Source organism: Juglans regia, chromosome 13 (assembly GCF_001411555.2).
Source record: "Juglans regia cultivar Chandler chromosome 13, Walnut 2.0, whole genome shotgun sequence".
Lineage (NCBI taxonomy): Eukaryota > Viridiplantae > Streptophyta > Magnoliopsida > Fagales > Juglandaceae > Juglans > Juglans regia.
The window spans coordinates 38,857,019-38,884,949 of record NC_049913.1 but is presented as its reverse complement, the minus strand read 5'-3'; the positions used below and the strand labels follow the sequence as shown (position 1 = coordinate 38,884,949).

The 27,931-nt window shown below is 35.9% G+C and overlaps 4 protein-coding genes and 1 pseudogene across 5 annotated transcripts; 3 read left to right on the top strand and 2 right to left on the bottom strand.

Annotated features, from left to right (window-relative positions):
- Positions 1–99: 99 nt before the first annotated feature.
- Positions 100–1,545, top strand: LOC109010870 (heat stress transcription factor A-1e-like). The gene is made up of 2 exons (XM_018991818.2): positions 100–462; positions 1,081–1,545. Exons 1-2 carry the CDS (start codon positions 235–237, stop codon positions 1,084–1,086), a joined length of 234 nt encoding a protein of 77 aa, XP_018847363.1. The 5' UTR covers positions 100–234; the 3' UTR covers positions 1,087–1,545.
- A 2,097-nt stretch (positions 1,546–3,642) lies between these two features.
- On the top strand, positions 3,643–8,429 carry LOC109017570 (annotated as a pseudogene).
- A 570-nt stretch (positions 8,430–8,999) lies between these two features.
- Positions 9,000–10,461, top strand: LOC109010887. Its single transcript, XM_018991836.2, has one exon. The coding sequence runs from the start codon at positions 9,073–9,075 to the stop codon at positions 10,342–10,344; it is 1,272 nt and encodes a 423-aa protein (XP_018847381.2). The 5' UTR covers positions 9,000–9,072; the 3' UTR covers positions 10,345–10,461.
- Positions 10,462–10,475: 14 nt separating this feature from the next.
- Positions 10,476–13,528, bottom strand: LOC109010867 (probable polygalacturonase). The gene is made up of 6 exons (XM_018991813.2): positions 13,379–13,528; positions 12,387–12,722; positions 12,041–12,164; positions 11,745–11,919; positions 11,533–11,603; positions 10,476–11,407 (listed from the first exon to the last, which is right to left on the bottom strand). The coding sequence occupies exons 1-6, from the start codon at positions 13,409–13,411 to the stop codon at positions 10,710–10,712; spliced, it is 1,437 nt and encodes a 478-aa protein (XP_018847358.1). The 5' UTR covers positions 13,412–13,528; the 3' UTR covers positions 10,476–10,709.
- Positions 13,529–18,241: 4,713 nt separating this feature from the next.
- LOC109010874 lies at positions 18,242–23,129 on the bottom strand. Of its 2 annotated transcripts, none has more exons than XM_018991821.2 (4): positions 22,962–23,129; positions 22,135–22,662; positions 19,455–20,517; positions 18,242–18,520 (listed from the first exon to the last, which is right to left on the bottom strand). In XM_018991821.2, exons 2-4 carry the CDS (start codon positions 22,598–22,600, stop codon positions 18,334–18,336), a joined length of 1,716 nt encoding a protein of 571 aa, XP_018847366.1. In that variant the 5' UTR covers positions 22,601–22,662; positions 22,962–23,129; the 3' UTR covers positions 18,242–18,333. The 2 variants fall into 2 exon arrangements, with proteins under 2 accessions (XP_018847366.1, XP_018847368.1); XM_018991823.2 differs by having other exon boundaries at positions 19,455–20,514.
- Between the last annotated feature and the right edge of the window lie 4,802 nt (positions 23,130–27,931).

Genomic DNA, 27,931 nt, shown 5'->3' with positions numbered 1-27,931 from the left:
CTCATCGTGCGTTTCGATGCCACAGCCTTCTCTCAAAATGTTTTCCTTCCTCATTCCCTCTTTCTGCATTTCCTCTCCTCAGTTTAGAAATCTCTCTCTCAATCCTTCCACGATTACCTGCTGTCGAAGACGACGATTCCATCCCCTCGAAGCGCCTCTGTCGAGGACAGCACGTCCCTCCCCTCGAAGCCGTCGTCTTCAGTGAGGGAGGAGCCTGGAAGAAGAAGAAGAAGAATGGCAGATGTTAATGATGCCAGATCTTCGACGACGACGACGGCGGATACATTGCCGCCGTTTCTAAGGAAGCTTTACACCATGGTGGACGAGCCGGGGCCCGACTCAGTGGTTTCCTGGAGCGACGGCAACAACGACTTTGTGGTCTGGAACCCATATGAGTTTGCAGCCAAGCTTCTGTCCAAGCACAAGAACTTAGCCAGCTTCATCCGGCAGTTGAACACTTACGTCGGTTATCTTTATCTTTTTTGTTCTGACTTCTTTCTCTAACTATCTCTATGGATTGAGATCTGATGTTGTTGTCTTGATTTCCATTTTTAAAATAGGGGGAGAGTGTGAGTTGGGGGTTGGGAATGAGTTTTTCTTACATCCATAAAGCCATTGGAAAAAATACATGCCAATCGCTGACAGTTTAAGTTCCTTGCTTGATTATAAATGTGTCAATATGATGAAATTTCTCTCCAATTAATTACAACCCACATAATTACTACACTAGCACAACCACTACTATACTGTTGCAGCATCTAACCTTTTGTGTTTCCTGTTCTTCCCTTCCAATTTCTGTTAGTTCTATTGCGCTCATTATCCGCATATAAGGTGGCATTTTCATAGTGTCTGCTATCATCTTGCAAAGATATGTCTTCTTCTTCCTTATATTTATTTTTATTTTATTGTCATGCTTTGGCTAAACTTAATACCACATTCCATTAACTCTATAAGCTACATGCTTGACCAATCTATAACTTTTTTCTTGTTTTTAGTATTTTGAGGTTAATAAAAAAATTATTATTTCTATTTTGATTTGCTCATTTTAGGACATTTTTCTTTCGATTCATTCATTCACAGGGTTAAATTCACCTCTATCGTTGCACTTATCAAATATTTCCAGCAAATGCGTGCACCAAGACGGCAACCCTTTCACACTTGAAGATCCAGTTCAGTTGTGCTTACGGACTCAACCACTTGAAGCTTGAGCGAAGACCACAAATTGCCGAAGACGACACCAGTTCCAAAATGAGCACCAAATCGACGTCTGTTTCTGGCCGAAGACCACAAATAGCCGAAGACCACAACCCAAGAGAAGCACCAACGGAGAAGCAAGCGGAACCAGAGTCGAAGAGAATCGAAAATACATTCAACTCGCCGTCAGTTTCTACCCAAAGAGTCGAAGGCCACAAATCGCCAAAGGAAACCATAGTCAAAGCCCACGAATCGCAAGACATGCTGGAGAAGGAAGCGGGAATGGAACTCTGTTTTTCATTTTTTTTAATTGAAGCTTACGTGGCAGCCGACTGTGCGGCGATTGTATACGGCAACTGTACATAGCAGGAGTGAAATACTTTTGCTCATTACAAGTAAGAACATAAAACTTTTAGCTGGATATTACATTTAGGGAGTGCTAAACTTACGTGCATGTTCAGCAATGCAGAGTTCAGATTCTTTAATGACAGTAGCTTTATGGTACAAATGTTGTTTTAACTATTTGACATACATCTCAACAGCCAGAGCTTTGCTTCAGAAATGGTGAATTTTTTTCCCAAATATGGTGAGTTTTAATCAGAAAAATGATATTTACTGTTGTAGAGTGTGCAAACATCACGCAATTCTTTTAAAAAAAATAAGTAAATATGAGAGCTTTGTTGGAAACATTCCATATTATGCAAACGATACGGAAGGCATTTTCACTAGATTTTCATACAAACAACTACGAATCCAATTCTTAAGAATAGATAAATGTACTTGTTCTAATAAACATACTACAAGAATAACGTTGAATAACTTATATGATATATATACAAACCAATATCTAGCAGAGAGTGGAACGCCGATAGAGGATTTTGATCTCTAACATCTGTCTGAATTAGTTGCGGGAAAAACTCATAACAGCTCGGATGAAAACTGCATTTTAACACTAGCCAATAAAAAGCTGCCACATAGAATGTGCAATAAATTAAAATTTACACCCACATGCAACAGATTATTTCATTTTATTTTCTCTCTCTTCCACCTCTTCTCTCTCTCCCTCCGCCACCTCCCACCGCCTGCAAGTCCCGCCTCTCTCTCTCTCTCTCTATCTCTCTCTCTCTCTTTGTTTACTTCCTCGCAAGTTTGTAACACAAATTTGCAACCAAAACCGTCTGCCATTGCAAAAGAAAGAGGCACGGTCACAAAGCTCTGCCTCCCAAGCACCACCCACCATTCTGTTCCCCCACCTTTTGTTAAACTTATCAAAAAGAGTTAGAACCCACTCCCCAATTCTGGCAGTGATCAATTGATCAGCCTACAATACAAACCACATGATCACTATATAAAATTATTGTAGAATTCACAAAGAGATGGCACGTCTTCACTTCAGATGTGGGGAAAGGTAGATCAAACGAAGAAAATACAACACCAAAACTATAAATTGATTTATATATCAACAATGCAACTCAAGTTATACGAAATTTTAATTCCAATCAAATCTTGAAGCTAAATTAATCACTCTAGAACCAGAATAACCAACTAACTCTCAATGTTTTGCTAATTGTCGACAATCCAAGCTTAACGTACATAATTTGCACTTATAAAACCAAAACAGGACAACCAAAATCACCTACAAAGTTCCTGTAATAGCCACACAAAAATGGCCGCAACTATTGTTTGGGTGCAATTAAAGACCAATCTCGTTGTAGTGACCGGGTAGAGTTAATTTCATTTTGGTCACTCTGCTGCAACAAAAGGAAAGTTACAAAACCAAAAACTAGATGGCAGAAAAGAAATGGCAAAGTGACGGGGGTGGGAGAGAGGGAGGAAGAAAGCAAAAAAAATGTAATAAGCTACATGTGGGTGTATTGTCTATTTTCTTGCAACCCATTCGTGGCATCTCCTGATTTGCAGGTGTAAAAGCAATTATTACACCCGACCGGTTGTTAGCATCTCCCATTAGTTGCAAGTCATGTCAAGAAGGGAGAAAGTGAGGATCCTCATTAATCTCGTAGATCTCAAACAGTTGTTTAGAGTAGCGAGTTGCCAATGTTCTGCAAAGCTCCACTGCCTTTGGGTTGAACTGTTGTAACTCCGTAACGGATTTCTTAAGACCACCTCCGGGGTCTCCATCTGTGAGAAACTCGGCCAAAGAAGAAGCCCTGTATGATAGCATAGATAATTCGGCAAATATAAGTTATGAAACTGACAGAATCAATCGATCAATTAGTAATGATTATTCAAACAAATTTGTCAAGGAACAGGAAGAAAGATACGAAACATGCTTTCACTAACATATAGAGAAATCACATATATGGCACATCTGGGAAAAAAACCCTTTCACTCTTCAACAACGCATTACACTTGTTTTTTGACAAGTCTGTACTCTCATAAAAACATTTCATCTTATCAGACATGTTCTTTTCTTCAAAGTAAATTACATATCTTGCAAGATCCTTTGCTCTTATTTACCTCCTCACTGGACCTTTTATTTACTCATTGTTTCAGTCATCAGTTCGGAAAGTAGCTCTTCAGACTGGGAAGGTACAAACCAATTTTCGGCTTCTTTCATGTCCTTTTTGGTTTGTATTAAATACCCGGTTCTTTTCATTTTCCATTATATCATGAATAATTATCATGTTAAAGGCAAATGGAATACTCTTTCAAAATAAATTGTGTTGGCCAGACCGATTGATTGCTGTTGTAAGGACAAAGATATGTTAATTTGAAAGTGGATCATAATATGCTGCATTACAGGATAGAGGATTTTATAGTTGTGATAAGATTACTGGTATTTGATTTAGTAACCATACTAATCAGATTGCAACACTTAACTGGAGATTTCAATTATAAATTCCTTATATTTTGGTATCTACAGGTTGAGGCTATTCATAATATGGATTATTCTTACTTTGGGGAGGGCTTAACTCTTCTTGGTGAAAGGTTTGTAAGGGAAAGGAAAACTTATAGTTTCGTTTTTACTGTCTTGTTGGTTAAGCAAGTTCAGGTATTCTGTATTTCTTACTTGATTTTTATTCAGAGGTACTTTCATCTACAAAGTACCATCTACTAGCGAAATTTTCCTGTATACCTAATGACCATCGTGCTAAGTACCAGGACAGCATTATCGGGTATAATAATTTGTTGCCAATCAGCCACTGTTCCTCTGCTTGGCCCCCTAAATGGCTATGTTCTGATAATTTGGTGTGGTAGTACTGAGGGTCTTATCTTTATCTTTATTAGAGGCTCATGCACATGTTGTTGCTGTAATAGGAGTGTTCGGATGCATATTGTGGGATTATTGTGTATAGTGTGCTATGACAATTTAAAGTGCTGGCTCAGGCGTTGCTTTGTATTTGAGCTTGCATATTAAGATACTTAAGTGCACCTGAGATGCTATATTATAATATAACCACTTGCAACAAAGATGTGCACCTACCAGATGCACATGACCCACCCATCCTGGGAATACTACATTTTCATGCATGAGATTTACCATGTCTTCCTTATCTCATTGGTTGCCACACTTTACGTCATAACAAATCTAGATTTAAGTTTGTTTGGATTGATTAATTTGAAATTTTAAGTAGTTTGATTACTTGGAAGAAGTCTATGACGGTAAATCTTGGAACAAATAAGTATGACTTATGCTCGTCAAGGACTTCCTGCCCTTGTGTGACATGTACGTCTTTTCCTTTTTTATCTTGTTGCGGGGCTCACATCTTTCTGATAACTTGAGCAGGGTTAGTATTTCCTATTTCTAAAATCTAAATAACTTGATCAGGGTTCTGTATATGCAAAAAATCATTGCTGTGCATGTTTAGTTAATTCAATTAACATATATGCCTTTCCTCCAAAATGTTTTTGCCTTTACCTCTCCATTTACCTTGTATCTGTCCATGAAGTTTTTAAATTGTTGATTTATACATATTTTGTTCTTTCCACATTTGACAGAGTAACGATTCTGATCTAGTAATTTTTATATTGTATAGGCTGTTCCAAGTAACGTGGTTGAAGAATACTGGTTTCATATATGACCGAAATAATTTGAGCAAAGTTTGTGCTTCACCTCTTTTCCTCATGTAATTTTTTTTTTCTTCCTTATATTTGTTAGCAGGTGAAATAAATCACAGTAAAAGCTAAAAAACTTTTAAAACAAAAATGTTGAAGAAAACCTATGTAGAAATATGCCCCATCTAGACTCGAGATGTTTAGAGTTTGGCTGTCAACTTCATCTAGAAATTCCATCTCCTTACCCCCACCCCACCTAAAAAAACTCTGAATTGGTTTAATTCTGAAGTTTAAGGCAAAGCTGAAAGTTCTGATGATTTGTGATATGAGATTAGTGTAGTATATGTAGTTATCAACTTATCAAAAAAAGTAGATGTAGTTATCTACTTGTGTGTGTGGGTCATAGTCTTCTACTTGAAATTCCAATTGTCAAAATATGATTCTCAAGACACTGGTATTTGAAGATTAGCTCATAATGTTCAATTTTGGATGTGGAACACAACATGGGTATTTTGGATCAATGAAGACCTGATGGATAAGCAGTAGGGTTGGGAAATGCAATGTGGCATCATCAATTTAGTTTCCATAAGAGTGACAGGTTTTGTGCTCTCTGGGAGCTAATGGAAATAATTTTGGTTGTTTCCAGGATGATTTAACAGTGATTCACAACTTACTATCTTGAAAAAAATTATGTCTTCTCTATGTTTCAATTTCCTTCTGTGGTGACATAGATATTTTATTGTTTAGAAATAGAGTATACTTTTATTTTTTTTATATATTCTTAGATCAAATATTGTTGTTTTTTTCTTTTAATGTTCTCTTATAAAAAAATAAAATAAAATGTTCTCTTTGACTATGTTTTTGGACTGCCATCAATATGGATGATCCAAATCTGTGACAAGCTTCATGTTTTTATGCTGAATGCAGTTTGAAAATTTTACGCATCAAATGCAAGATGGTTGGGGTCTGGCAACTGACGGAGAAGTCTTGTTTGGAACTGATGGGACTTCAACATTGTATCTGATCAACCCTCACACATTGAAAGGTTTATATTGCATATTGATACAATTCCATTCCTTCTCCCAGAATAACAAACTCCCCCTTCCCCCTCCAAAATAACTAGTGGGTGCATTTTCTTTTGCAATTTATTTATTTATTTATCTGAGGTTGTTCCTGACATTACTCATGGTGCATCACATTTAGGAAATTCTGAGCTTCAAGTTGTGGCAATAAATTTTCACAGCCTTCAGTTTTCACCCCCCTTACATGCACTTTTTATTCCTCCATAATGTGGTGGTATATTTTTCTTGAATTTTAACTAGTTTAAACTCATGTTTGTTATTACTTAATTGCATTTTAACTTCTTTTATGCAGTCATAAGAAAAGATATTGTTAAATATAATGGTGATGAAGTACACAACCTCAACGAACTGGAGTTTGTTGACAAAGAAGTATGGGCCAATGTTTGGCAGGTATGTCCTTACACATAATTGACCATGACCATTTTTTCATATGGCTTGGGAGCTTTATAGGAGTGGACATTGTTGTGCCTATTAAGTGGGAATCAGCATATCAGTCTTCTTTGTTGCCTTGGTGGTACAGTTAGTTGCGTACTTTGATGTTCATCATGGTCAAAGGTTCAAGGCTGGTAGATAAAAGGAGAAAAAAGTGGTTCTTTGCAGAGTACTTCTCATCCCAATGCCTTTCATGGTCCATGATTTACATAATATCCATATTTGTTAGATAACAGTTGATTTGTGGCTTGAAATGGTTTTGTTTTCTTGGATTGCCTGTTTAACTCTATATGCTTATGTGTAGACAGACTGCATTGCTAGAATCTCGCCTGAGGATGGTACTGTGCTTGGATGGGTTCTCCTTCAAAATTGAAGGTTTTTCTATGCATTTGGTTTACTTTCTACTAATTGATTGACTCGAGAATTGTAATTAAGTTAAATTTTATGTTCCTGAAATTGCACTCAGTTTTCCTCTTTCTTCCCTTCTATGCATTGCAGGGAAAAATTGGTAGCAGCTGGGAATTATGTAAGCATTTGAAAAAAAAAAAATGATCTGTTTTTGTTAAAAAAAGAATTACACCGCATGTGATACAATGTAGGCTGTTTTTAGTTTATAGAGAGAGGAAGAAGCTGCCTAAAATGTCTTTCCTTTTATGTGTTTTTTCTGTTTCCTCTTGTTCTTTCTTAAAACCAGATGTCATTTCAAAACTCATTGTATCTTTCAACTGCCTAACCTAATCGAGTTATATGAAAATCTGCTGTCTCTCTAGGGTGTTGATGTTTTGAATGGCATAGCCCGGGATAGCGAGGAAAAGCGTGTTTTTGGTAAGCTCGAATATTTGACATTCCTTTTCTACATTCACCCTTTATCATCATTTACATGTGTCCTGTATTATTATTATTATTATTATTATTATTTTTATAGTCAGATCGCTGGTAGTAAGGGAAAAAGAGGGTTTTGGAACAGATAGTACGTTCTTCTAAAGATCATTTTTTTTCCTGCTATTGATTAATACCACTTTTAAATTTATATTAATTTATCTCATTGTAAACTCTTCAGCATCCAGTTGCTTTTCATTCATTTCGATCTCTTAATGTGTGTTGATATTAAGATAGACATTGTTTTGTTGTCAAGCACTTTCAAAGGAATATTGCTGCATCTAATTAGGGCTTGATTTTGAGCATGTCTTGGTATTATGGTTCTGAATTAATCACCCATTGGTATTTGTTTTATATATATATATATATATTATTTTTGTTTGGTTGCAGTAACTGGAAAACTTTGGCCAAAGCTTTATGAAATCAAGTTGCATCGAGCAAAGAAACGATTTAAAAGTGGAGTTATTGAGCAGCTGTGCTTGCGGATGCCATTCCATTTTGCAAAGCCCTAGACAAGCGCACCCGTGAAGATCTTCACATGCTACGTTGGGAGGCTGGGCCTGGGGGGATGCTCTTCTTAAAGACCCTGCAGTTTTGAATTGATATAAAGGCATTCCTCTTATAAATTTGGTCAAAGCACAGTTCATTGGGGGAAATATTGCTATGCTGTTGTAATAGAACGGTTCATGTAGCAAGGATTTGGATCCAAGTTTTGGCCCAAATTCTAAGATTTAGAGTGTGAGAGAAATAGACACAATATTTAATTTTGCTAGAGTTAATTTTTCAGGCAGCATTAAAAATATTGAAGACATGTTGTAGGACCTATATTGATTATTGTGGGTCTATCTCTCTCTCTCTCTTGTTGGGAACTCTAGGGATCTAAATCCATTCAGAAAAGAAACGACCTTCCTTGTATGGGGAGGGCTAGTGTTTGGACCAAATTATAGATGTAGAGAGGGATGAATGGGCCTTTTTGAAACAAGTAACAAAGAAGAATTCAGTCATTCAGATATTTAAAAAGAATACATTAGTAGAAACAAAGAAAAGAAACGAAAATATAAACACTGAGGCCCCTTTTGTTTTTTGTTTTTTGTGTGTGTGTAGTTGTTGTAGGGTGGGGTGGCCCAGTCGAGATCATCGAATGCAGTAAACAAAAAATCTTCACAACCTCTTAACACTTTACATTTTATATTATTTTTAATTTTTATTATTTTTTTCTTTTATCAAATATTTATTACATAAATAATAAATAAAAAATTTGAAATCATTTTTAAAAAATAAACTCAAAAATATTTTTTTTTTAAAAGCGTGAAATATGATAGAAGTTAGGTAGAAAAAGTCGCAAATAAATACCATAATAGCAAGGGAGGGTTTAAAGTTCAAGTACAAGTTTTATCCTGAGCTTGGATTTGGGTTTCGATCCTTGAGGTTGTTTGACTATTCGCCAAGGACTCTGCGCTGGCGTATAATGGTGTACAACTATTTACAGAAGCTTGTCCATGGTGCAAAGCTTTTAGAAACCAAGCAAATTGGAGCTTTGTATGTCAATGCGCTACTATATCACTGCTCGGAAGTATCCCATCAAGAGCCTTTACCTCGTGAATGGTATGACCACGCTTTTCCAAAGATAATAAAATTGAGCCACTCGTTGAGAAATGTGGATTGGGTTGATGGAAGGCTGGTTGACGCAAGTAATGATTCGATAGTCTCTGATGATCAAATCGAACACAGGTTGCGAACTTTCAAGTCCATGGCCAGGGTCTTTATTGGGTCTCCATCAGTTCAGCGAGTGGTTCGGGAAAACGTAACGGCCTTTTCGGTGGCGAGTGCCAACTGCACACCACTTGCTTGTTTCAGTGCACCTAGTGAAAGAGAGCCCATGATTGTGAATTCGCTTACCAAAGTGAGCAACTTCCTTAACATTTCCGCGCAGCAAAGGAAGCTCGTTCGTCTCACGGTATGCCCGCAGGTCACGCAACAGCGGATATGGACAGCTGCACTTGAGGAGATACTCAATGGATTGAAAATTGAGTTGGATTTGTTAACTTGTCGACGCCCAAGCAAAGGGACCGAGATGGGTCAGCAGATAGTTTCTAGCTGTCTAAAATTCTTGGCTGACACAGTCGTTGCCTCTAACCATGACTCCACTTCATGGATGAGGCTTGTGCCTGCAAAAGTTGTTGACTCTTCTGCTTCACATAAATGGGAAGACGTGCTTGAGATGTTCAATGACCTCATTGATTGTTTGAAGAGCGAGAAGGAATTATGTTTTCTTCTGGTGAAGCTAGAGGTCATGAAAGAGGGACTTTCTCAAATCAAGGATGTATTGATTGATAAAAGTATAGGGTACAAGGAAGCTAGACATCAAGAGAGTCTAGTACAGAAGAAGCTCTCCAAGACACTGGGTCATTCATCCAAGTGCTTGTTCACACTTCTGTTATATTATCTATGCGGACATGTTAGAGATGTCGAAGTGGATATCTGTGGTGGAATTTATAGCATTGGTGAGGATAGGTTTTGCTTGTGCATGGGAAGGATTTTGACTACAGTAGAGGAGAAGATTGTCCAAAGAGGGGTGAGGCAGTTGGATAGAGCTCTTCGGCTTTTCAAGTTTGTATGGGAAACTGCCGGGATGAAGGCAGTTTTGGAGCTGCAAGGCCATTTATGGTGTGTTGGGGCTGAGGGCAGGATGCTTACGTATAGAGAAAATATGTACTTTTTACATGGGATAAATCCTTGACAACAAAAAGTTCCCAAACCAAATCGGTTGAAAATTTTTAGAACCATTTTGTGGTTGAATTATGTTTGTTTTTGTTCATTATTTAATGAAAAAACTCACTTGTCTGCTAGTATAACATGTCAGATTGAAAATTTTAAACTTTCAATTTTTAAACTCCTCTCACAAACTAACTTTTGCCTTTGTTACTGGTGTCCACACATTGACTTGCAAGTAGAATGACTCTTGCTTTATTACATTCAAATAAATATATATGTGAGGATCTTGCGTGTTTTTTCGTTTTAGAAAACACGATTTATACACGCAAGTCTTTAGTAATCTAGAAACTGAAAATAGATAACAAAAGGTTACACTTTGATCTCTCACACCTAGGCAGTTTCGGTAGTTGAACAAGTCTTCAAATGTACATCCTCAATGGGCAGCCTATCCTCAGGAAAGGCACAATCAACTTTTTCCTTTTCGGGCAACAAATTGCAGGATTTAGGAGTCACATTGCTCGTCACTCCAGCAATATTACTGCAATTCCACTGCAATTCCTTTGGCATCTCACTCAATGAGATAGTCGCATTAGAAATGCATATTCCTGTAAAATGGTCGTTGGGAATCCCATCAAGTCTTGCTGTATATGTAACATTTGTCGCCACCACATCTTTGTAATTTATTCCTTTAACCTCCGGAAGAGCTTTTGGGTCAAAACCAGTGTCAGGGTGTTGATTATAAGCGCTTGATATATAGAAAACGTACTTCATTGTCGTGAAGGTCATTCTTCTTGCATAGATATCCTTCACGTAAGCTCCTCTACCGATAGCAGTCTTGATTCTAATACCCGATTGAGTGTTAATGGCTGTGATGTCTTCAATCCTAACATCTTGAATTCCACCAGACATTTCACTGCCTAGAGCAATGGTGGCACTGTCGGGGGATATGCAGGTAAACCTTCTGATGATTAGGTGCTTTGTGGGCATTCCAAATTTAATGCCATATTGATCCCAACCACTTTTCACGGCAATGCAGTCATCCCCTGAGACTACGAAGCAGTCCTCAATACGAGTATTTGTGCATGAATCTGGAAAGGAAGAAACAACATCGACTCAAATTATATGGTCATCATTATTAAGTACCTATAATATAATTCTCTCTCGAGCAAAGGAATGGCAAGCAATGCAAGTGACTCGAAAGTGGCAAACAAACCTGGGTCTATCCCGTCAGTGTTAGGAGAGTCAACAGGGGCAAGGATTGTCATCCCTTGGATTAGCACATTGCTGCAAATTAGAAACAAAAGATGAAGACAAGTAAGAAATGCAAAGATCATGTTTGTGCAATAAGATATATATATATATATATATATGTACATATAAAGTTAAGGAGGTAGAGGATCAGGACCATGCTGATCGTGATCAAACCTGCTATAAGTCGGATGGACAAACCACGAGGGAGAGTTGATTAGAGTAAGATTAGATATTTGGATATTGTCAGAGTACAGAATTTCAATCATGTACGGTCGGGTGAAATTCAATTGGCCCTGGTGAAATTTGTCCCACCAAATTTTACCCTGGCCGTCGATCGTGCCATTGTTACCTAATAACAATAATAATGAATCCCTCAGACATGGTCAGGCCAAAATGATACTAATTTGACATGTAATAATCAGAATTAATGGGGGCGGTGGGGGGGGGGGGTGTAATTAGTCGATAATTACCGGTGATTACGACATCGGTGAGGTTTGTACCAAATATGAGGCTGCTGAACCGTCCATCTCCATTTCCATCCCTTCCTATCCCATAAGAAGGCAATGTAGAAACAAGTGGAAATTCCGCCTCATCCTGTCCATTTTACAATGCATATCATGCAAGGTTTTGGCAATTAATATAAGTAGTACTCATAGTATGGGAAGAGTAGAATTACATAGACGAAGAGGGAGCTGTATCCAAGGTATCAAATTTATTTATAATGAATTTAATTGCTTAATGGGTTCCAGGTGTTAGCCAAGACCGGTATAATTAATTTCATGGCGTTGTTCATCATGATACGTGTTAAAAGTGTACCTGAGATGCAAGAATAACCGCATCCTTGTGAAGAAAGAGGGTGAAATGGCTGCTGGTGAGATTAAAGCTCCCAGTTAACCATTTTCCAGGAGGAACAATAAGCTGTGCCCCACCATCTGATGCATACTTGCTGAGGCTATCAATTGCAGCCTTAAAAGCCTTAGTGTTCAATGTTTTTCCATCACCAACTGCTCCAAAATCCGTCAAAAGTGCGCTGTGCTTTCGACAATTTATTGCACTGTAGTGTAAGGCGTCCGGAACGCTACCTTGTTTGCACTCTATGACCCTTAAACTTACTGTTCCCAGCACAAGAACAGCTAAGATTGTCTGAATAACCTGTAAACAGAAGAAGAATTAATGAAGCAAGTCAATTCTCCAGTCAACTAATTTAAATTCTTTTGTATAAGTCAATCATTGAAGTACGTAAGAGATTTTAAAAACCTATATATATATATATATTAAAACTTACTACCAAAAACGGTTGTTTTATATGAAAATAATCGTCACGTAGGTGAGATAATGGTTGTTTAATAATCTGTACACAAAAACAATTATCTTCTATAGAAATTATAACTTGCTGGGGGCCTGAGGCTATCATCCATTTTTAAATACTGATCTCATGACTAGAGCAAGACAATGGTGGAATATAGGCGTAATTCCTTAAATTATTTCAATAATTTTCCATCTGATCAAATGGAAAAGGAAATTAGAACAAGCTTATAAACAAAACCAAGAAAATATCACATTAAAACCAAGAGAACCATATATATATATATATATATATATATCACAGAAGCACAAAAACAGTCTGTATGTACGTTGAGATTCAAACCAAAGATCAATCTAGCCCTAAAAAATGTTGATACTACGGATGAAGAACATATACATATATATACATACAAAGATACACGTAATATACAAAATAGAACAATATTTATTCATGACAAAAAATAGAAGGAAGAAGAAGAAGAAAAAGAGATGGAGCGTGTTACATCGGATGCTCTGAATCCTATAGACCGCTCCATGTTCTGAGAAGAAAAAGTGTACGTAAGACTGTTTTGCAGTGCAGGATGGGGAGGGAATTTATAATAATAGGGAGGGTGCGGGAGATCAGCAAAATTGGAAGGATAACTGAGCTTTCTCTTCCTGTCCATAAACCATTAACAACTTATCGCTTTAATTGCTGAATCTTTCACTAATAATCTGCCTATATAAATGTTCTTTTTTTAGTTAACTAGTGTTTGTATTACTATTTTCAGCATCACTTTTAATTATTCATCTCTTTAGTCTTTTGACTTGGTACGGTATCCAACATTTAATCTATAAATAATATTTATAGTTATAGATTGTGTAAATATCATAGTGTACTACTTTTGAAAAGAAAATAAATCAATATAAAATTTATATAAAAAATTAACTTTTTAATGATAGATTTCACTCTTTTCAAAAGAAATGCTCGCGTTTACATAACCAATAACTATATCTAACATGACTCTTATACTAGAATGTCACATCATGATGAGCATTATTAATTGTTTATGAGCAATTATTAATTAAGGATAGTTGTGTAGGTGTTTATATGAAATCAAATGCATGCATGGGCTCAATTAATTTATAGACATGGGTATATTCCTTAATTATTAATTATGAGAAAAGATATTTGCAATCGTAAATTGTACAATCGTCGTGTAATCTTTTTTAAAAAAATAAATAAAATATGAGATCCATATGAAAAAAGTTAATTTCTTAATAGTGAACCTCACTCTTTTTTAAAATGATTACGCGACGTTAACGCACTTCACGGTTGTATGTAGAATTACTTGTAATATTATTATTGTAAGTCCAATCCTGCTAGGTACAACCACCCATGCGAAACCATGATACGTCAACATCATGTGGCTTGTCGTCCTATGGATCAAAAGTAATCTTGAGTTTCGATGTTCCATATTTTCAGAAGTCCATCATCATCCTAACTATTTGGCCTCCTCCCTCCCTCCCTCCATCTCCATATTCGTCCTCTTCCTCTTCCTCTCCCTCTCTATTTTGTTTTCTTCTCCCTCTTCCTCTCCATATCTATCCTAAATCCATCCCTCTCCATCTCCATATCACCTGCTTTTCTACTTTTGGGTGTCCATAGAAAAGCTTTTAGACTTAATTTTCTCTATTTTTGACGTTGGCATTAACTTTGTTTTCTATGTAAATTCAAGTAAATAATCGTTCTCATGCTAAATTAAATATGCTTGGAATTAAGAGGTTTTTATTTTTTATTTATTTTATTACTGATTTGGGCATCTGGGTATTGTTGTGATGGGGTCAGATTAGTCCGTGAAATTTCAAACAGATTTTGACTTTGTAGAAATTCTTTAGTTGGATATTCTTGAGGATTTTGGTGACTAGAGGTTCTGGCTATTATTGGGTTTGTGCTTCTGTGATCTCAATGCATGCATTTGACTTCCCATCTACTTCTGTAATTAAAAAAAAAAATAGACTTTTTGGCTCCATGGCTCTGAATCCGAGTTAAAAGAAGAAGACGAAGATGCGAAGATGAAGGAATTTGGGAGAGAGGCTCGAAGTATGCTGAAGAAACAGCATAGAGAAGTTCGTTTGGGTCTGTGGGAAGAAGAAGGGAGGAAGATGACAAAAATGAAGAAGATGAAGAGGAGGTGGTGAGTCTAAGGGCAGAGTGGGCTGCAAGGAGAGAGTTTGGTGCATATATAGTGATATAAATGACACCGTTTCTTCTATGCCACATGGGCAACATTTTATCTAGCAATTCCCCAGCCGGTTGTGTTTAACATTTTTCTTTTCTAATATTGCCATACGTTCAATCTGCATGCCCATCCTTCAATTGCATTATCGTCACTGAAGCACACTGCACGTAGCATGCGTATCCGTGCAAGTTAGAATGACTACTATTTATCAGGCTGAAAATGAAGTAGATGCTTGCATCATAATTAATTCGATCATAAATGCAAAATTAAATTATATCAAAAAACAATACAACCGTCGATCATGCATGCTCTTCAGCACAATATAGATCACGAATATTTAGATTCCGTTTAAATTCAAAACTCACTTCAATTCATTTCATTTTATCATTATAATTTTTTTAAAGTTTTACACAAAAGTTAATAAATAATTCATTTTTTTTAATTTTTAAATAATAATAATATTTAAATAATATTTTATTCTACTATTCACAAATCATATGAACAAATTCAAATCTAATCAGCTTGCCTTCCGTAACCCTCTTTTGCTGTGGGCTAAAATCTCATGCACTTCTTATCTTGTTGGATTAAGTATTGGGTTTGGGCCGTTCGGGTTATAGCCCATATCACCCACTTTTCATGGAACTAGACTAAGTTGAAACTGCATGAGACTTGTTTATGGCTTGGCCCGAGAAACTCACCAGCCCAGTAATTATTTGTTGTGGGCCTCGCTGTGGTCTCAATAATTAAAAATCTTGGTTGACAGTAGAATGAATATAATTTAAGAAAAAATGAGAACGGATAATAAAATTTTGACCATACGATAAATCTTGTTCAAGGAATCCTTAAAAGAGAACACAACATTACATTAATACCTATCGACACCAATAATTGATGCGTCAACACCTGGGTCAAACAGGTCAGCCCCTGCAATTTGCCAGGTGTCAATCCTGGACTGGAATAGATGTGACACGTGTTTACTAAGTAGGGGTAGGGCCACGCCACGGCCACGAGAAGAATCGTTATCTCAGAAAAGAGTATAAATTACCAGCTAGTTAACTCGGTACAACGTGGCAGTTGAGAAGAGCGAGTAGGTGCTAAAATCCAAACAATTAAGGGAGGGACTGAGTCTTGTTATTCTGTCAGTATTTGGCAATCTGCAATGTGATTCGCTGTCGTCTCCCTTCGTAATCTTACGGCGGTAGGACTGTTCATCTGGGCCTGGTTTTTTCCCGGCCCGGTCTAGAACCCGGAAAACCGGGTTCTGGATCAAACAGCCTGTAAATGAATCTATTTTTTTTAATGGTTTAATATATATGCTTATGGTTTGTTGGTTTGTTTGTCAATTGATTTAGTCCAGTTCCAAGCTAGCTAGCTGTGTCTTAGTTGCTGCCAGCATAGATGCTTACATTTCTGTCTGCATTGTTCATGCAATTAGAAGAATCTCCTCGGGATACTTTAATAAATTTCTTGTTGCCAAATTTATTTATTTTTAAAATTTTTTTTTTTTAAAAAAGAAGGGAATCGTTTCAGAATGGAAAGTTACGTTATGGCAAGGATTGTAATATTAATTTAGGTGACTTATTAAACACCTTTAAGATAACTCACCAAAACTTCTGGGAATCTTTTTAAAAAGAAAAGTAGAAAATACTTTTGCTCATTACAAGTAAGAACATAAAACTTTTAGCTGGATATTGCATTTAGGGAGTGCTAAACTTACATCCATGTTCGGCAATGCAGCGTTCAAATTCTTTAATGACAGTAGCTTTTATGGTACAAATGTTGTTTTAACTATTTGACATACATCTCAACAGCCAGAGCTTTGCTTCAGAAATGGTGAATTTTTTTCTCAAATATGGTGAGTTTTAATCGGAAAAATGATATCTGCAGTTGTAGGGTGCGCAAACATCACGCAATTCTTTTGAAAAAAATAAGTAAATACGGGACCTTTGTTTGAAACATTCTATATTATGCAAACGATAAGGAAGGTATTTTCACTAGATTTTCATACAAACAGCTACGAATCCAATTCCTAAGAATAGATAAGATAAACATACCTATTCTAATAAACATACTACAAGAATAACGTTGAATAACCTATATGATATATATACAAACCAATATCTAGCAGAGAGTGGAACGCCGATGGAGGATTTTGATCTCTGACATCTGTCTAAATTAGTTGCAGGAAAAACTCATAACAGCTCGGATGAAAACTGCATTTTAACACTAGCCAATAAAAAGCTGTCACATAGGATGTGCAATAAATCAAAATTTACACCCCAACAGATTATTTCATTTCATTCTCTCTTCCACCTCTTCTCTCTCTCCCTCCCCCACCTCCCACCGCCTGCAAGTCCCGCCTCTCTCTCTCTATTTTTGTTTACTTCCTTGTAATTTTGCAACACAAATTTGCAACCAAAACCATCTGCCATTGCAAAAGAAAGAGACACGATTACAAAGCTCTGCCTCCCAAGCACCACCCACTATTCTGTTCCCCCACCTTTTGTTAAACTTATCAAAAAGAGTTAGAACCCACTCTCCAATTCTGGTAGTGATCAATTGATCAGCCTACAATGCAAACCACATGATCACTATATAAAATTATTGTAGAATTCACAAAGAGATGGCGCGTCTTCACTTCGGATGTGGGGAAAGGTAGATCAAACGAAGAAAATACAACACCAAAACTATAAATTGATTTATATATCAACAATGCAACTCAAGTTATACGAAATTTTAATTCCAATCAAATCTTGAAGCTAAATTAATCACTCTAGAACTAGAATAACCAACTAACTCTCAATGTTTTGCTAATTGTCGACAATCCAAGCTTAACGTACATAATTTGCACTTATAAAACCAAAACAGGACAACCAAAATCACCTACAAAGTTCCTGTAATAGCCACACAAAAATGGCCGCAACTATTGTTTGGGTGCAATTAAAGACCAATCTCGTTGTAGTGACCGGGTAGAGTTAATTTCATTTTGGTCACTCTGCTGCAACAAAAGGAAGGTTACAAAACCAAAAACTAGATGGCAGAAAAGAAATGGCAAAGTGACGGGGGAGGGAGAGAGGGAGGAAGAAAGCCAAAAAAAAAAAAAAATGTAATAAGCTACATGTGGGTGTATTGTCTATTTTCTTGCAACCCATTCGTGGCATCTCCTCATTTGCAGGTGTAAAAGCAATTATTACACCCGACCGGCTGTTAGCATCTCCCATTAGTTGCAAGTCATGTCAAGAAGGGAGAAAGTGAGGATCCTCATTAATCTCGTAGATCTCAAACAGTTGTTTAGAGTAGCGAGTTGCCAATGTTCTGCAAAGCTCCACTGCCTTTGGGTTGAACTGTTGTAACTCCGTAACGGATTTCTTAAGACCACCTCCGGGGTCTCCATCTGTGAGAAACTCGGCCAAAGAAGAAGCCCTGTATGATAGCATAGATAATTCGGCAAATATAATTGAATCAATCGATCAATTAGTAATGATTATTCAAACAAATTTGTCAAGGAACAGGAAGAAAGATACAGAAACATGCTTTCACTAACATATAGAGAAATCACATATATGGCACATCTGGGGAAAAAACCCTTTCACTCTTCAACAACACATTACACTTGTTTTTTGACAAGTCTGTACTCTCATAAAAACATTTCATCTTATTGTTTGGCCTAGACTCAGGAATTCAAACTTTATTTGGGCAAATGGCATCAGATGGAGTGGTGCTTGGTTAGCGCAAGAGGTAAATAATACAGTTGAGTTAGGTTTTCTCCCTTATCTGAGTGGAAATCTTGTGTGCTTACCCGCTGGAAACAAGGCCTGGACGCAAATGCAGGGATAATGCACTGCTCCAATGTGTACTGAATGAAACCTCAAACCCAGGGGGATTTCACAGGGTTCATTCAAAAACAAGAAAATTTTAAGATGTTAGAATGAATATAAACAAACGGCGCAGAGATTAGAGGGGCAACTCAGGCTAAGCTTAAAACTGGAGACCTGTTGGGCTATTTGATTGAGAACAGGGGGAAGTTTCTTGAAAGAAAGTAAAATACACCGACATCATCTCATTGATTTGAATCAGATGGAGTAGGACGCAAATATTAAATGGAAACCCGGAAAAAATAACGTACATCAGATTGATAACCAACCAAACAACATATTCTATTTCTCTAGAACAACAGGCAGGAATGTAAGACAGGATTTCAATAACAAGCATGTATATGGCCATAATACGTTGGCATTTAGAACTCATAAAACCAATAGGCTGAATGAATTGTAAATTCTATCTAAAAGTGCAAGGAATTCAACTAAGACCTTAATTGTATAAAATAATTACTTATACCACGGAGTCAAATGCATACCTTGGGGCATCAAACTTGCTAAAACCTCGGTGGTTGTAGTAAAATGTTTCCTTACTAGATTTTTCATCAGAAGTTTGCCGTCGATACAGAGCACAAACAGCCTTCATGCACAGTTCAGTATCCTTCCCCAATTCTGCAAGCATGTCCCCCTCAAACTCCCATTTTGATTTACCATCTTTCCTCCGTTGAATTTTGGATAAAATCTCACCGAAGTCACTATTTTCATCTGATACCTCTGGTGACTCGCTAGAAGCATCATCAGCATGAGAAACATCAGGGCTCTCAACAATAAACCCACCCAAACTTTCACCCTCGCTGTCTGACCCAAACTCTTCCGAATCAGCTTCAACATTGTTACTTGTAGGGATTCCTCGATGATAAATAGATTCATCAGCCTGAATTGAAGAATTTCTTTCCACCCCGCCTTGTCCTTCACATTTTCTCAAAGTTGCCAGACGGTGCCTTGGAGGGGTTACACTGCCCTCGACATTGTCACCCAGATTAGTGGTAGCAGTCACTGAGCAGCCATTCAACTCAGAAACTACTTGACCAGGAACTTTTTCCTGAAGACGCATCCGCTTGAGTTTAGAGATCGGAATATGATCCTCATCACTCTCGCTGTCACTAGTAACAATATTCAACACTCGTTTTCTTCTGGAAGGCAGAGTAAATAAAAGGTTCTTGTTGAAAGCATCCACCTCTTCCTCATCATAATTTGTCTGTTTCGAACTATTTCCATAAACCACTTCCTTTTCACTTCCCACAGGTGATGCTAATGTACCATCCCCTAAAATTTGAACATTTTGAATGCCCTCATTATGAGAAGCAGGTAATTGGATATTGGTAGTTTGTTCATTCTCGCTGTCACTGATATCAAGAATGCAAATGGAAGCAGGTCTAGCACCACCTGGAGTGGATGGAGCCAACTTTTTGTTGGGGCTCTTCTCTTCTTCAAATGTCAACTGTTTCCTAGCACGCCTACCATATTCCAAGCAGACACCTTTCTTTTTTTCCTTTGTATGAGCATCATGCTTATATGGAAAGTCATTTAAAGAAGTGCCTGCTACAAAACAGGAAATAAAAACAAACATTTTCAATGACTTGCTGATCTATCTCAATCAGAAAGCATCATTAAATATCTGATCATTTAAATTTCTTTTCCTGAAAAAAATAAGGCCTCATGGCAATTTGATATGCATAAAAAAAATATTTGTTAAAACACAGCCCCTGCCCACAGAAAAAGTCCTTATTCACTCCTCCAGGAATAAGAGATTGCTACCTCATTAAGTTACTGCACTATAAAGAGAATGACAACAACAGCATATAATAATTTCTTGAGATTTATCAGAACGCACTGCTAAAGTAGCTCACTGAGGAGATGCTGAAGGAGCAAGGCCTTGACAGTCCAACAGCCCACTTTATTTCCGTGGAAGAGTATTTGGAAGGTTTTAGTGCCGTCTAAAGTTGTGTTCTTTACTTGGACAGCTGCAATTGGGAAGATTTTGACAGTTGATAGTCTAAGGAAGCGTGGTATGGAGGTCATGGAGTGGTGCTTCATGTGTAAAAGGAATGGAGAATCGTAGATCATTTGCTTTTACATTGTGAGGTGGCTGGGGAGTTATGGGCTGGGATTCTGAGTAGAGCCAGGCTGAGTTGGGTAATGCCTAAGAGTGTGGTGGAATTACTAGCATTCTGGAACAGGAGACACAATAGCGCTCAACTGGCAGCAGTGTGGAGAATGATCCCTTTGTGCTTAATGTGGTGTTTATGGTCTGAAAGGAATGATAGATGTTTTAACAACAAGGAGCTTGTAGTAGGGGAAATCTGGAACTTATTTGTTTACTCTCTTTTACAGTGGTTTTCTGCTATTGTATTGAAGGGTGGGAATGCTCATGAGTTCCTATCTTCTTTTCAGCTTACTAGAATGTAAGTAGGTGTCTCATTTTGTATACTTCCTGTGTACTTGGGCATTATCTAGTTTCATTCTATTCAATAAAGATACTTATCAAAAAAAAAAAAAGTAAACAGTTTTCAGGTATATAATTGACAACCCAACCAATAAGTTCAGCAATCTGCAGCTGTGGTCCCAATTTATTTAAAACTCAAGCAGAAATGAGTGTATAAATGATTGAGCCCACCAAATATAATTATAGTTTCCAGTGCATGGAAAAAAATTATGCCCTATGGACGCAGATGATCAAAAGGTACCGGCAAACTAATGTATTTCCCCAAATAAGACCCCTTTTTATTTGTACTATTATTAAAAAAAATCTACACAACCTCCTACTATTCACACAACCTTCACACACCACATTTTTTTAAATTTTTATTATTTTTTTCTTTTATCAAATATTTAATATATGAATAATGAATAGAAAAATTGAATTAGTTTAAAAAGAATAAACTCAAAAAAAAAAAATTTTAAAAAATATTAAAAATATTAAAAATTTTAAAACAAATGTGGTGTGTGGAGGATGGGAGGTTGTATAGCATTGCCCTATTATTACTATTACTGTTGTTATAGTTATTAACATTATATTATTGCTTATTATCGTTATCATTGGAGTCATTGGGGCTAATTGAGAAAACATAATCCATTTGCTAATAAAAGGCAAGACCTAACCTCTAAATCTTGCATTTAGAAAAATATTATTGCAATGGGGTAGTCTGTGATTCCTACCTGTTGCTTGCAGACACTTGAACTTTTCCTTCCAAACCTGAACCTCACTCTCAGCTCTTTTCTTCTCACAATCCAAAACCTTATTCTCAATCAAAACCTGAAAGAGATTATCTTCGTCCTCATTCTCTGCCGTCAAATCAACAATCCTTTCTCTTCGACTACTAACTTTACTTTCACCTTCAAAGCCGCAAACACATTTTTTAAGTTCATCATTCTCTCTTTTCAATACCTTAAGTCGATCCTCAATTGCAAGCCTGTCAATTTCCAATGCCCTCAATTTGGCTTCAAGTGCTTCATTTTCGCTCTTCTTCTTTAGAATATCCAATTCCAACTCAACACACCTCCCTTCAGCTTTCTTGCTCCTCTCTTCCAATTCACTGCACCGACAATCTACCAATTCTCTGTCGCAAACGCTATTACAGTTTGGGACTTCTTCATGTTTCGATTCTTCCAAATCCATCTCCATACTCACTCTCAAAGTTACCCGACTCAAAATAACCACTCAAAACCCATACAACTTGAACAAGCCTGCATTCGAGAAATCAATTTGTAGTACGAAAAAAGCCAACTTGACCAAAACATGTCAATCATTTTTATTTAAAGACAAACCATCAAAAGCTAATGCTCAACAACAACAATGAACATCGAGCATTGCCGATACCCATTTCAGCATAAAACAAAATTTTGGCTAAAATTAGTACATTTATTGTTTTTCCATTACTTGATGAAGCAAAAGCAAACAAAAAGCCACGTAATAAAATGAAAAATACTCTTTTGCACCAAATATTCTCGGGAACCAAACAGATAATAACGAATTGGAAACTTACCTCAAAAAGTAGTGATCAGAAAGAGAAGTAATGTTCTTATCAAGAAAAAAGGTGTCGTAATGCTGTGAAACTTGCAATAAAACGTTGATTTCGAAGAGGGACTCTCTAGTCGCAGCTCCTGGGGTTTTTAGTGGAACAGCACTGAACCAAAGAAGGTAAACGGAAACATTCGGCTTCCAAGGGGACCAAAAAGAAAAGGAACCGGCAACTTCCTGGCGAAGTTTGGAGCCAAATGGATGCCACGTGTCTAACTTAGGGAGAGGGATCGATATCCATTTATTTTCAAGAAAATACTAAAAATTATATTGATATTCACTCAACATATTTTACATTACATATTTTAAAATAAGAATATTTTTATAAAATGATCTTATTTTTATAAAATATTTTTTAAAAATATCTCTCATTTTAAAATATAATTATAAAAAATAATATATATTTATCATTTTTCCTTATATATATATATATATACCACCATCCCATCCCACCGTTATCTTAGAGCTTACGCAAGTAGAAAACCAATCCAAGGATGTAGGCGTGGGTTCGATGTCAGCTATATATCAACTTCACCAAGACTAATGTTATAAAAATCTCCATTTTTTGTTTTTACAAACGTATATCTAAACATTATCTTTTGCTTTCTTTATATTTTTTAATAGTAATAGAGGAGAATATTACAAGGAAGAAGGAATATGCGGAAGAAATTCAAATATAATATATACGACTATATGGCCTAATTGTCTTAAATCTAGGATTTTTTTTCACATGAATAGCGTCCAAAGCAAATAATTATAAATTGAACCCAAATTTTGGTAAGTATATAGTAAGGAAATGTTTAGAGAATGAGATGTGATGAGCATTATGTGCATAGTAGTAAAATAGGTTGTAAAATGTCTGAGAGGATGCTGAATGAGATAATATGAGAATTTTGTGAATAGTAATAAAATAGTTTTAATTAATATTTTATAGGGTTTTGAGAAATGAGAGAAAAAAATTTAATAAAAAATATTATAAAGTTAAAATATTGTTATAATATATATTTTTTATTATATTTGTTTTGAGATTTGAAAAAGTTGAATTTTTTTTATTTTTTATTTAAAAGTTTGAAAAAGTTGTAATGATTTATTTGAAAGTGTTTATGGTTGAGCGATGTTTGGAAAAGAGATGAGATGTAGTGAAATGAGATGATACTACTTCCAAGCATCCCCTTATTGGATTTTGGAAAATGAGAAAAGAAAAACTGAATAAAAATATTATAAAGATAAAATATTATTAAAATATAATTTTTTAATATAATTTTTATTTTGGGATTTTAAAATTTTAAATTATTTTTTTTGTGTTTGAAATTTTGTAATAATTAGATGAAAAGTTGAATATTTGAAATTTAAAAATATTTGTATTTGAGTGGTGTTTGGGAAGAAAATAAAATGAGAAATTTTAAGATGAGATTAGATGAAACCATCTCTATATTCCCAAACAACCCCTGGGGCCTCGTTTCGATGTTGAGATGAGATGCGAAATTTGTGAATAATAGTAAAATAGTATGTGAATAATAATGAAATGATTTGAATTAAGATCTTTATGGAATTTTGGGAAATGATAGAAAAAATGTCGAATAAAAATTAAAATATTATTATAATGTAATTTTTTAATATTTTTTTTGTTTTTCGATTTGAAAAAGTTAAATTATTTTTTACGTTTTGTTCGGAAGTTTAGGAAAATTGTAATATTAAATAATGAATAAATGCAAAAACTAAAAATTTAAAAATTTAAAATTTAAAATTGAAAAATACTTGTGTTTATATTTAAATAGTATTTGGATGTTAAGATGATATGAGATAGGATGAAATGAATTGAGACCATCTCACCGTCCAAACGGCCACCGCATCAAGAAGCAAACCCCAAATAGAAACAATGAGTTCTTAGATTTGCTACAATGGTCTCTCCCACTTCAAGTTAAATATAGAAAAAAATATATAGTCTTTTTCTTCGGATAAAAAATACTCTAGACCAGGCAATGGAGCATGAAAATGGACATATGGGTCATTTTGATTAGAGGAAAATTGGTAAATATATAGTTCAAGGAAGAGAAATATTGGATCCATAATACAATTTAGAACCTCATCAATACAATTTAGAAACTCATGCATCAATCGCTAATCTAAAGATGTTATTTTCAGTGATTGTTTGATGTTTTGATGGAATTTACAGGCCATTGTGAATGCTTGGGACTAGTATATATATATACAGTTAATTCAGTTAGTACTTGACATTCCCTGATTGTTCTTTCTTTTGTTTCCTTTCACATTTTGTGCTGTAACTGTCTCCTCAAAGTGGTTACCATCGTTATATGGTCCTGGGTTGAGTTCCCATTATCAAGAGTTTATTTTTTCCAACCTTCGTATAGTAGAATCGATGGTTGGAACTTGGATAGGGTGAATGTACTTGAATATGTTGCATAGCCCAACACATTGTTTGATTTAATTGATGAGGCCCAGCATTTTGCTTAAGTCGACTAGATTGTTTTTGTTGTAATTGTACGGTCTGTTTCTATAACTTTGTCCCGTTTGGATATAAAAAGAATTTTATCTTATTGTATTATTATAAATTTTTTAAATTTTCATAAAAAATATAATTAAAATTTAACTTTTTTTTAAATGATCTCAAAATAATAATAATATTAAAAAATAATATTTTAATAATATTTTATTTAACTTTCATCTTAATTCATCTTATTTTAAAATTAAACATAGTGATAATTGATTGGTGCTATATATATGTGTTTGTGTGTAGGAAAACTAAAATTAAGGCATGCAGTAGATCATCACAATCTAATTCTTTATTGTGATGTGGCTGGCTAGCCTTGTGGTTGTGGGATGATTTCTTCAACATAGTGGGATCGAGTAGTATGGGTTATGCCTAGGAGGAGGGGTGGTTGATTTCCTTGTTAGCTATAAAGGTTTACTTTATATGGCATCTTGTAAATCGCAACGTACGTACAGTTTGGGTGGTAGTTCCTATATCATGTCTATCATGCATGGTGCATTCGGAGGGAAAGTAACAACAACAACGTGGACTTTGAAGATATGCTCAATAGATTACCTTAGACGTTTTTCTTCTCGAGTACTTTTATTTTATGGGTAATCACTATAAACTTCTACAGGCACGACTTTTCATGATTTGCTTGTATTTATTTTTAACTCTTTAGAGGGGCATGTTTATCCCCTATCGGGCTGGGCCTGGTCAACCTTGCCTAGGCCCAAGGACCAAGGACCAAATACTCCTAGCCCAACAAATGATAACAGAGAAGAAGGCCCGAATCAGTATAGGAAGATGGGACAGCGTTTACACTCTATCCCGATAATTCGCATGAAACAACGCTACATTAAATGATCCGATATGGATTGCAAGCGGGAGATCTCAATAGAAAATTTTATCCTTGACAAGTTATCCCGAGAAAGGTCGTACCTCACTACCTATTGTGGGAGACATGACCACAGGAGTTGACAGGAACAGCTGAATTAAATGCAACAACATGGCACCCAAAGCAATTAGCGAACACCCCAGGCACAGGCACAGGCCAACCTGTAGGGGGGGGGGGGGATAAAGCCTAAATATATGTAAAACTCGGACTCAGGTCTTTATAAAAAGCTTCATCCCATAGATATACTAAAGTACTTAGATATCGAAAGTGTCACCCACTAACCACCGAGCTCTCACCTTTGCCTTCACATTTCTTATGTTGCAAGCACTATAAGAAAACTGTTTAACTATTTACAGCTAAAATGAGTATGCTAAAAAGGAACACCGACTGCGTGTACTTCCTGGCATCACCTCTCACCTGTAAGAAGGTCCGAAAAAGAAATGTCGTCATTTCGTTTGTTTCTATGAACCTTCTTGCTCTTATGATTTTTTCCTATGTTGTTTCTTTTGCAATTTTAAGATGTTTATTTTGTTTGTTTTTGCGATTTATATTCTACAATACGTTGCATTCGACTGGTTGGTGAATTTAAATGAATCAATTTGCTCTTAATTTTCATGTTATTTTACTTGGAGATAATATGAAATTTCTATAACTTTATGAGCTTCAGTACTGGTTGGTATTTCGAGACATTATGAATTTAGTTTTTCAAGCATTCTGGTTTTTTGGTTTATGTGATTTTGGGAATATATAGTTGGTTTTTCCATAATGATTGCAATGTAAACGGCAATGTTTCTCGAAGGGATGCTACCCTTATGGCCAAAGACAGAGGCACCTTTAATGAGAAATAATCAGTTGGATTAAGAAGAGTAAAAACATTTATGGGCATGTACATGCACCTGTGAAATGTGGTGATAAGAAAACAGGGTAAGGTGGGAGGTCGAAAATACATAAATGCATAGAGATGTATACAAACCTATGAAACCTGTTTGACAATGGAATTAGGGATGGACTTCCACCTGGAACCATAAGTTGAGAGGCTGATGTAGTGTTCTTGTAGCTTTTTAAACTAGTTCGGGTCTATATGTGACTACTTCTTTTCCTCGGCCCTAACAGATTTCCACAATCCAAATCCGCATACGTATATATGACTACTTCTTAATGCATCATATTTTAAAGACACAAATAGCACAAGCAGTTTTTTTTTTTTTTTTGGTTGCTGCTTTTTCTAGCTTTTAAGTGATTATCATTGAAAATTGATTATATTGTTGTCATGAATATATACCTGAATCTCATATATGCTTCAAAGAAAGTCATGAGTATAGTACTATTGAAACCATATATACAGTACTTGATGATCATGAGACTCTTCTTTATTACAAGAATACCAAGCTTTACACAAGTCCAAAGTACAATAAGGAGGTAGTTACTAACAGTTTGTTGCTGTTGATTTTAATTTCCTATCTACTATAATTATTTCTGAACTTGTTTTTGGTGTAGAGTTTTCTGCAACTACTTTTTATGGGCAGATTTTGAAGAATACAATGAA

Bases quoted from the DNA above. Each gene is read 5' to 3' on its own strand.
- LOC109010870 (XM_018991818.2), top strand. From the start codon at position 235: ATGGCAGATGTTAATGATGCCAGATCTTCGACGACGACGACGGCGGAT.
- LOC109010887 (XM_018991836.2), top strand. From the start codon at position 9,073: ATGGTGTACAACTATTTACAGAAGCTTGTCCATGGTGCAAAGCTTTTA.
- LOC109010867 (XM_018991813.2), bottom strand. From the start codon at position 13,411: ATGGAGCGGTCTATAGGATTCAGAGCATCCGAT. The intron at 12,165-12,386 runs GTACACTTTTAA...TAAAATGGACAG, and splicing joins CGGTTATTCTTGCATCTCAG to GATGAGGCGGAATTTCCACT. The intron at 11,920-12,040 runs GTAATTATCGAC...TATTGTTATTAG, and splicing joins CACCGATGTCGTAATCACCG to GTAACAATGGCACGATCGAC.
- LOC109010874 (XM_018991821.2), bottom strand. From the start codon at position 22,600: ATGGAGATGGATTTGGAAGAATCGAAACATGAAGAAGTCCCAAACTGT. The intron at 20,518-22,134 runs GTAGGAATCACA...CCTGTTTTGTAG, and splicing joins CAAGTGTCTGCAAGCAACAG to CAGGCACTTCTTTAAATGAC. The intron at 18,521-19,454 runs GTATGCATTTGA...GCTATCATACAG, and splicing joins AGCAAGTTTGATGCCCCAAG to GGCTTCTTCTTTGGCCGAGT.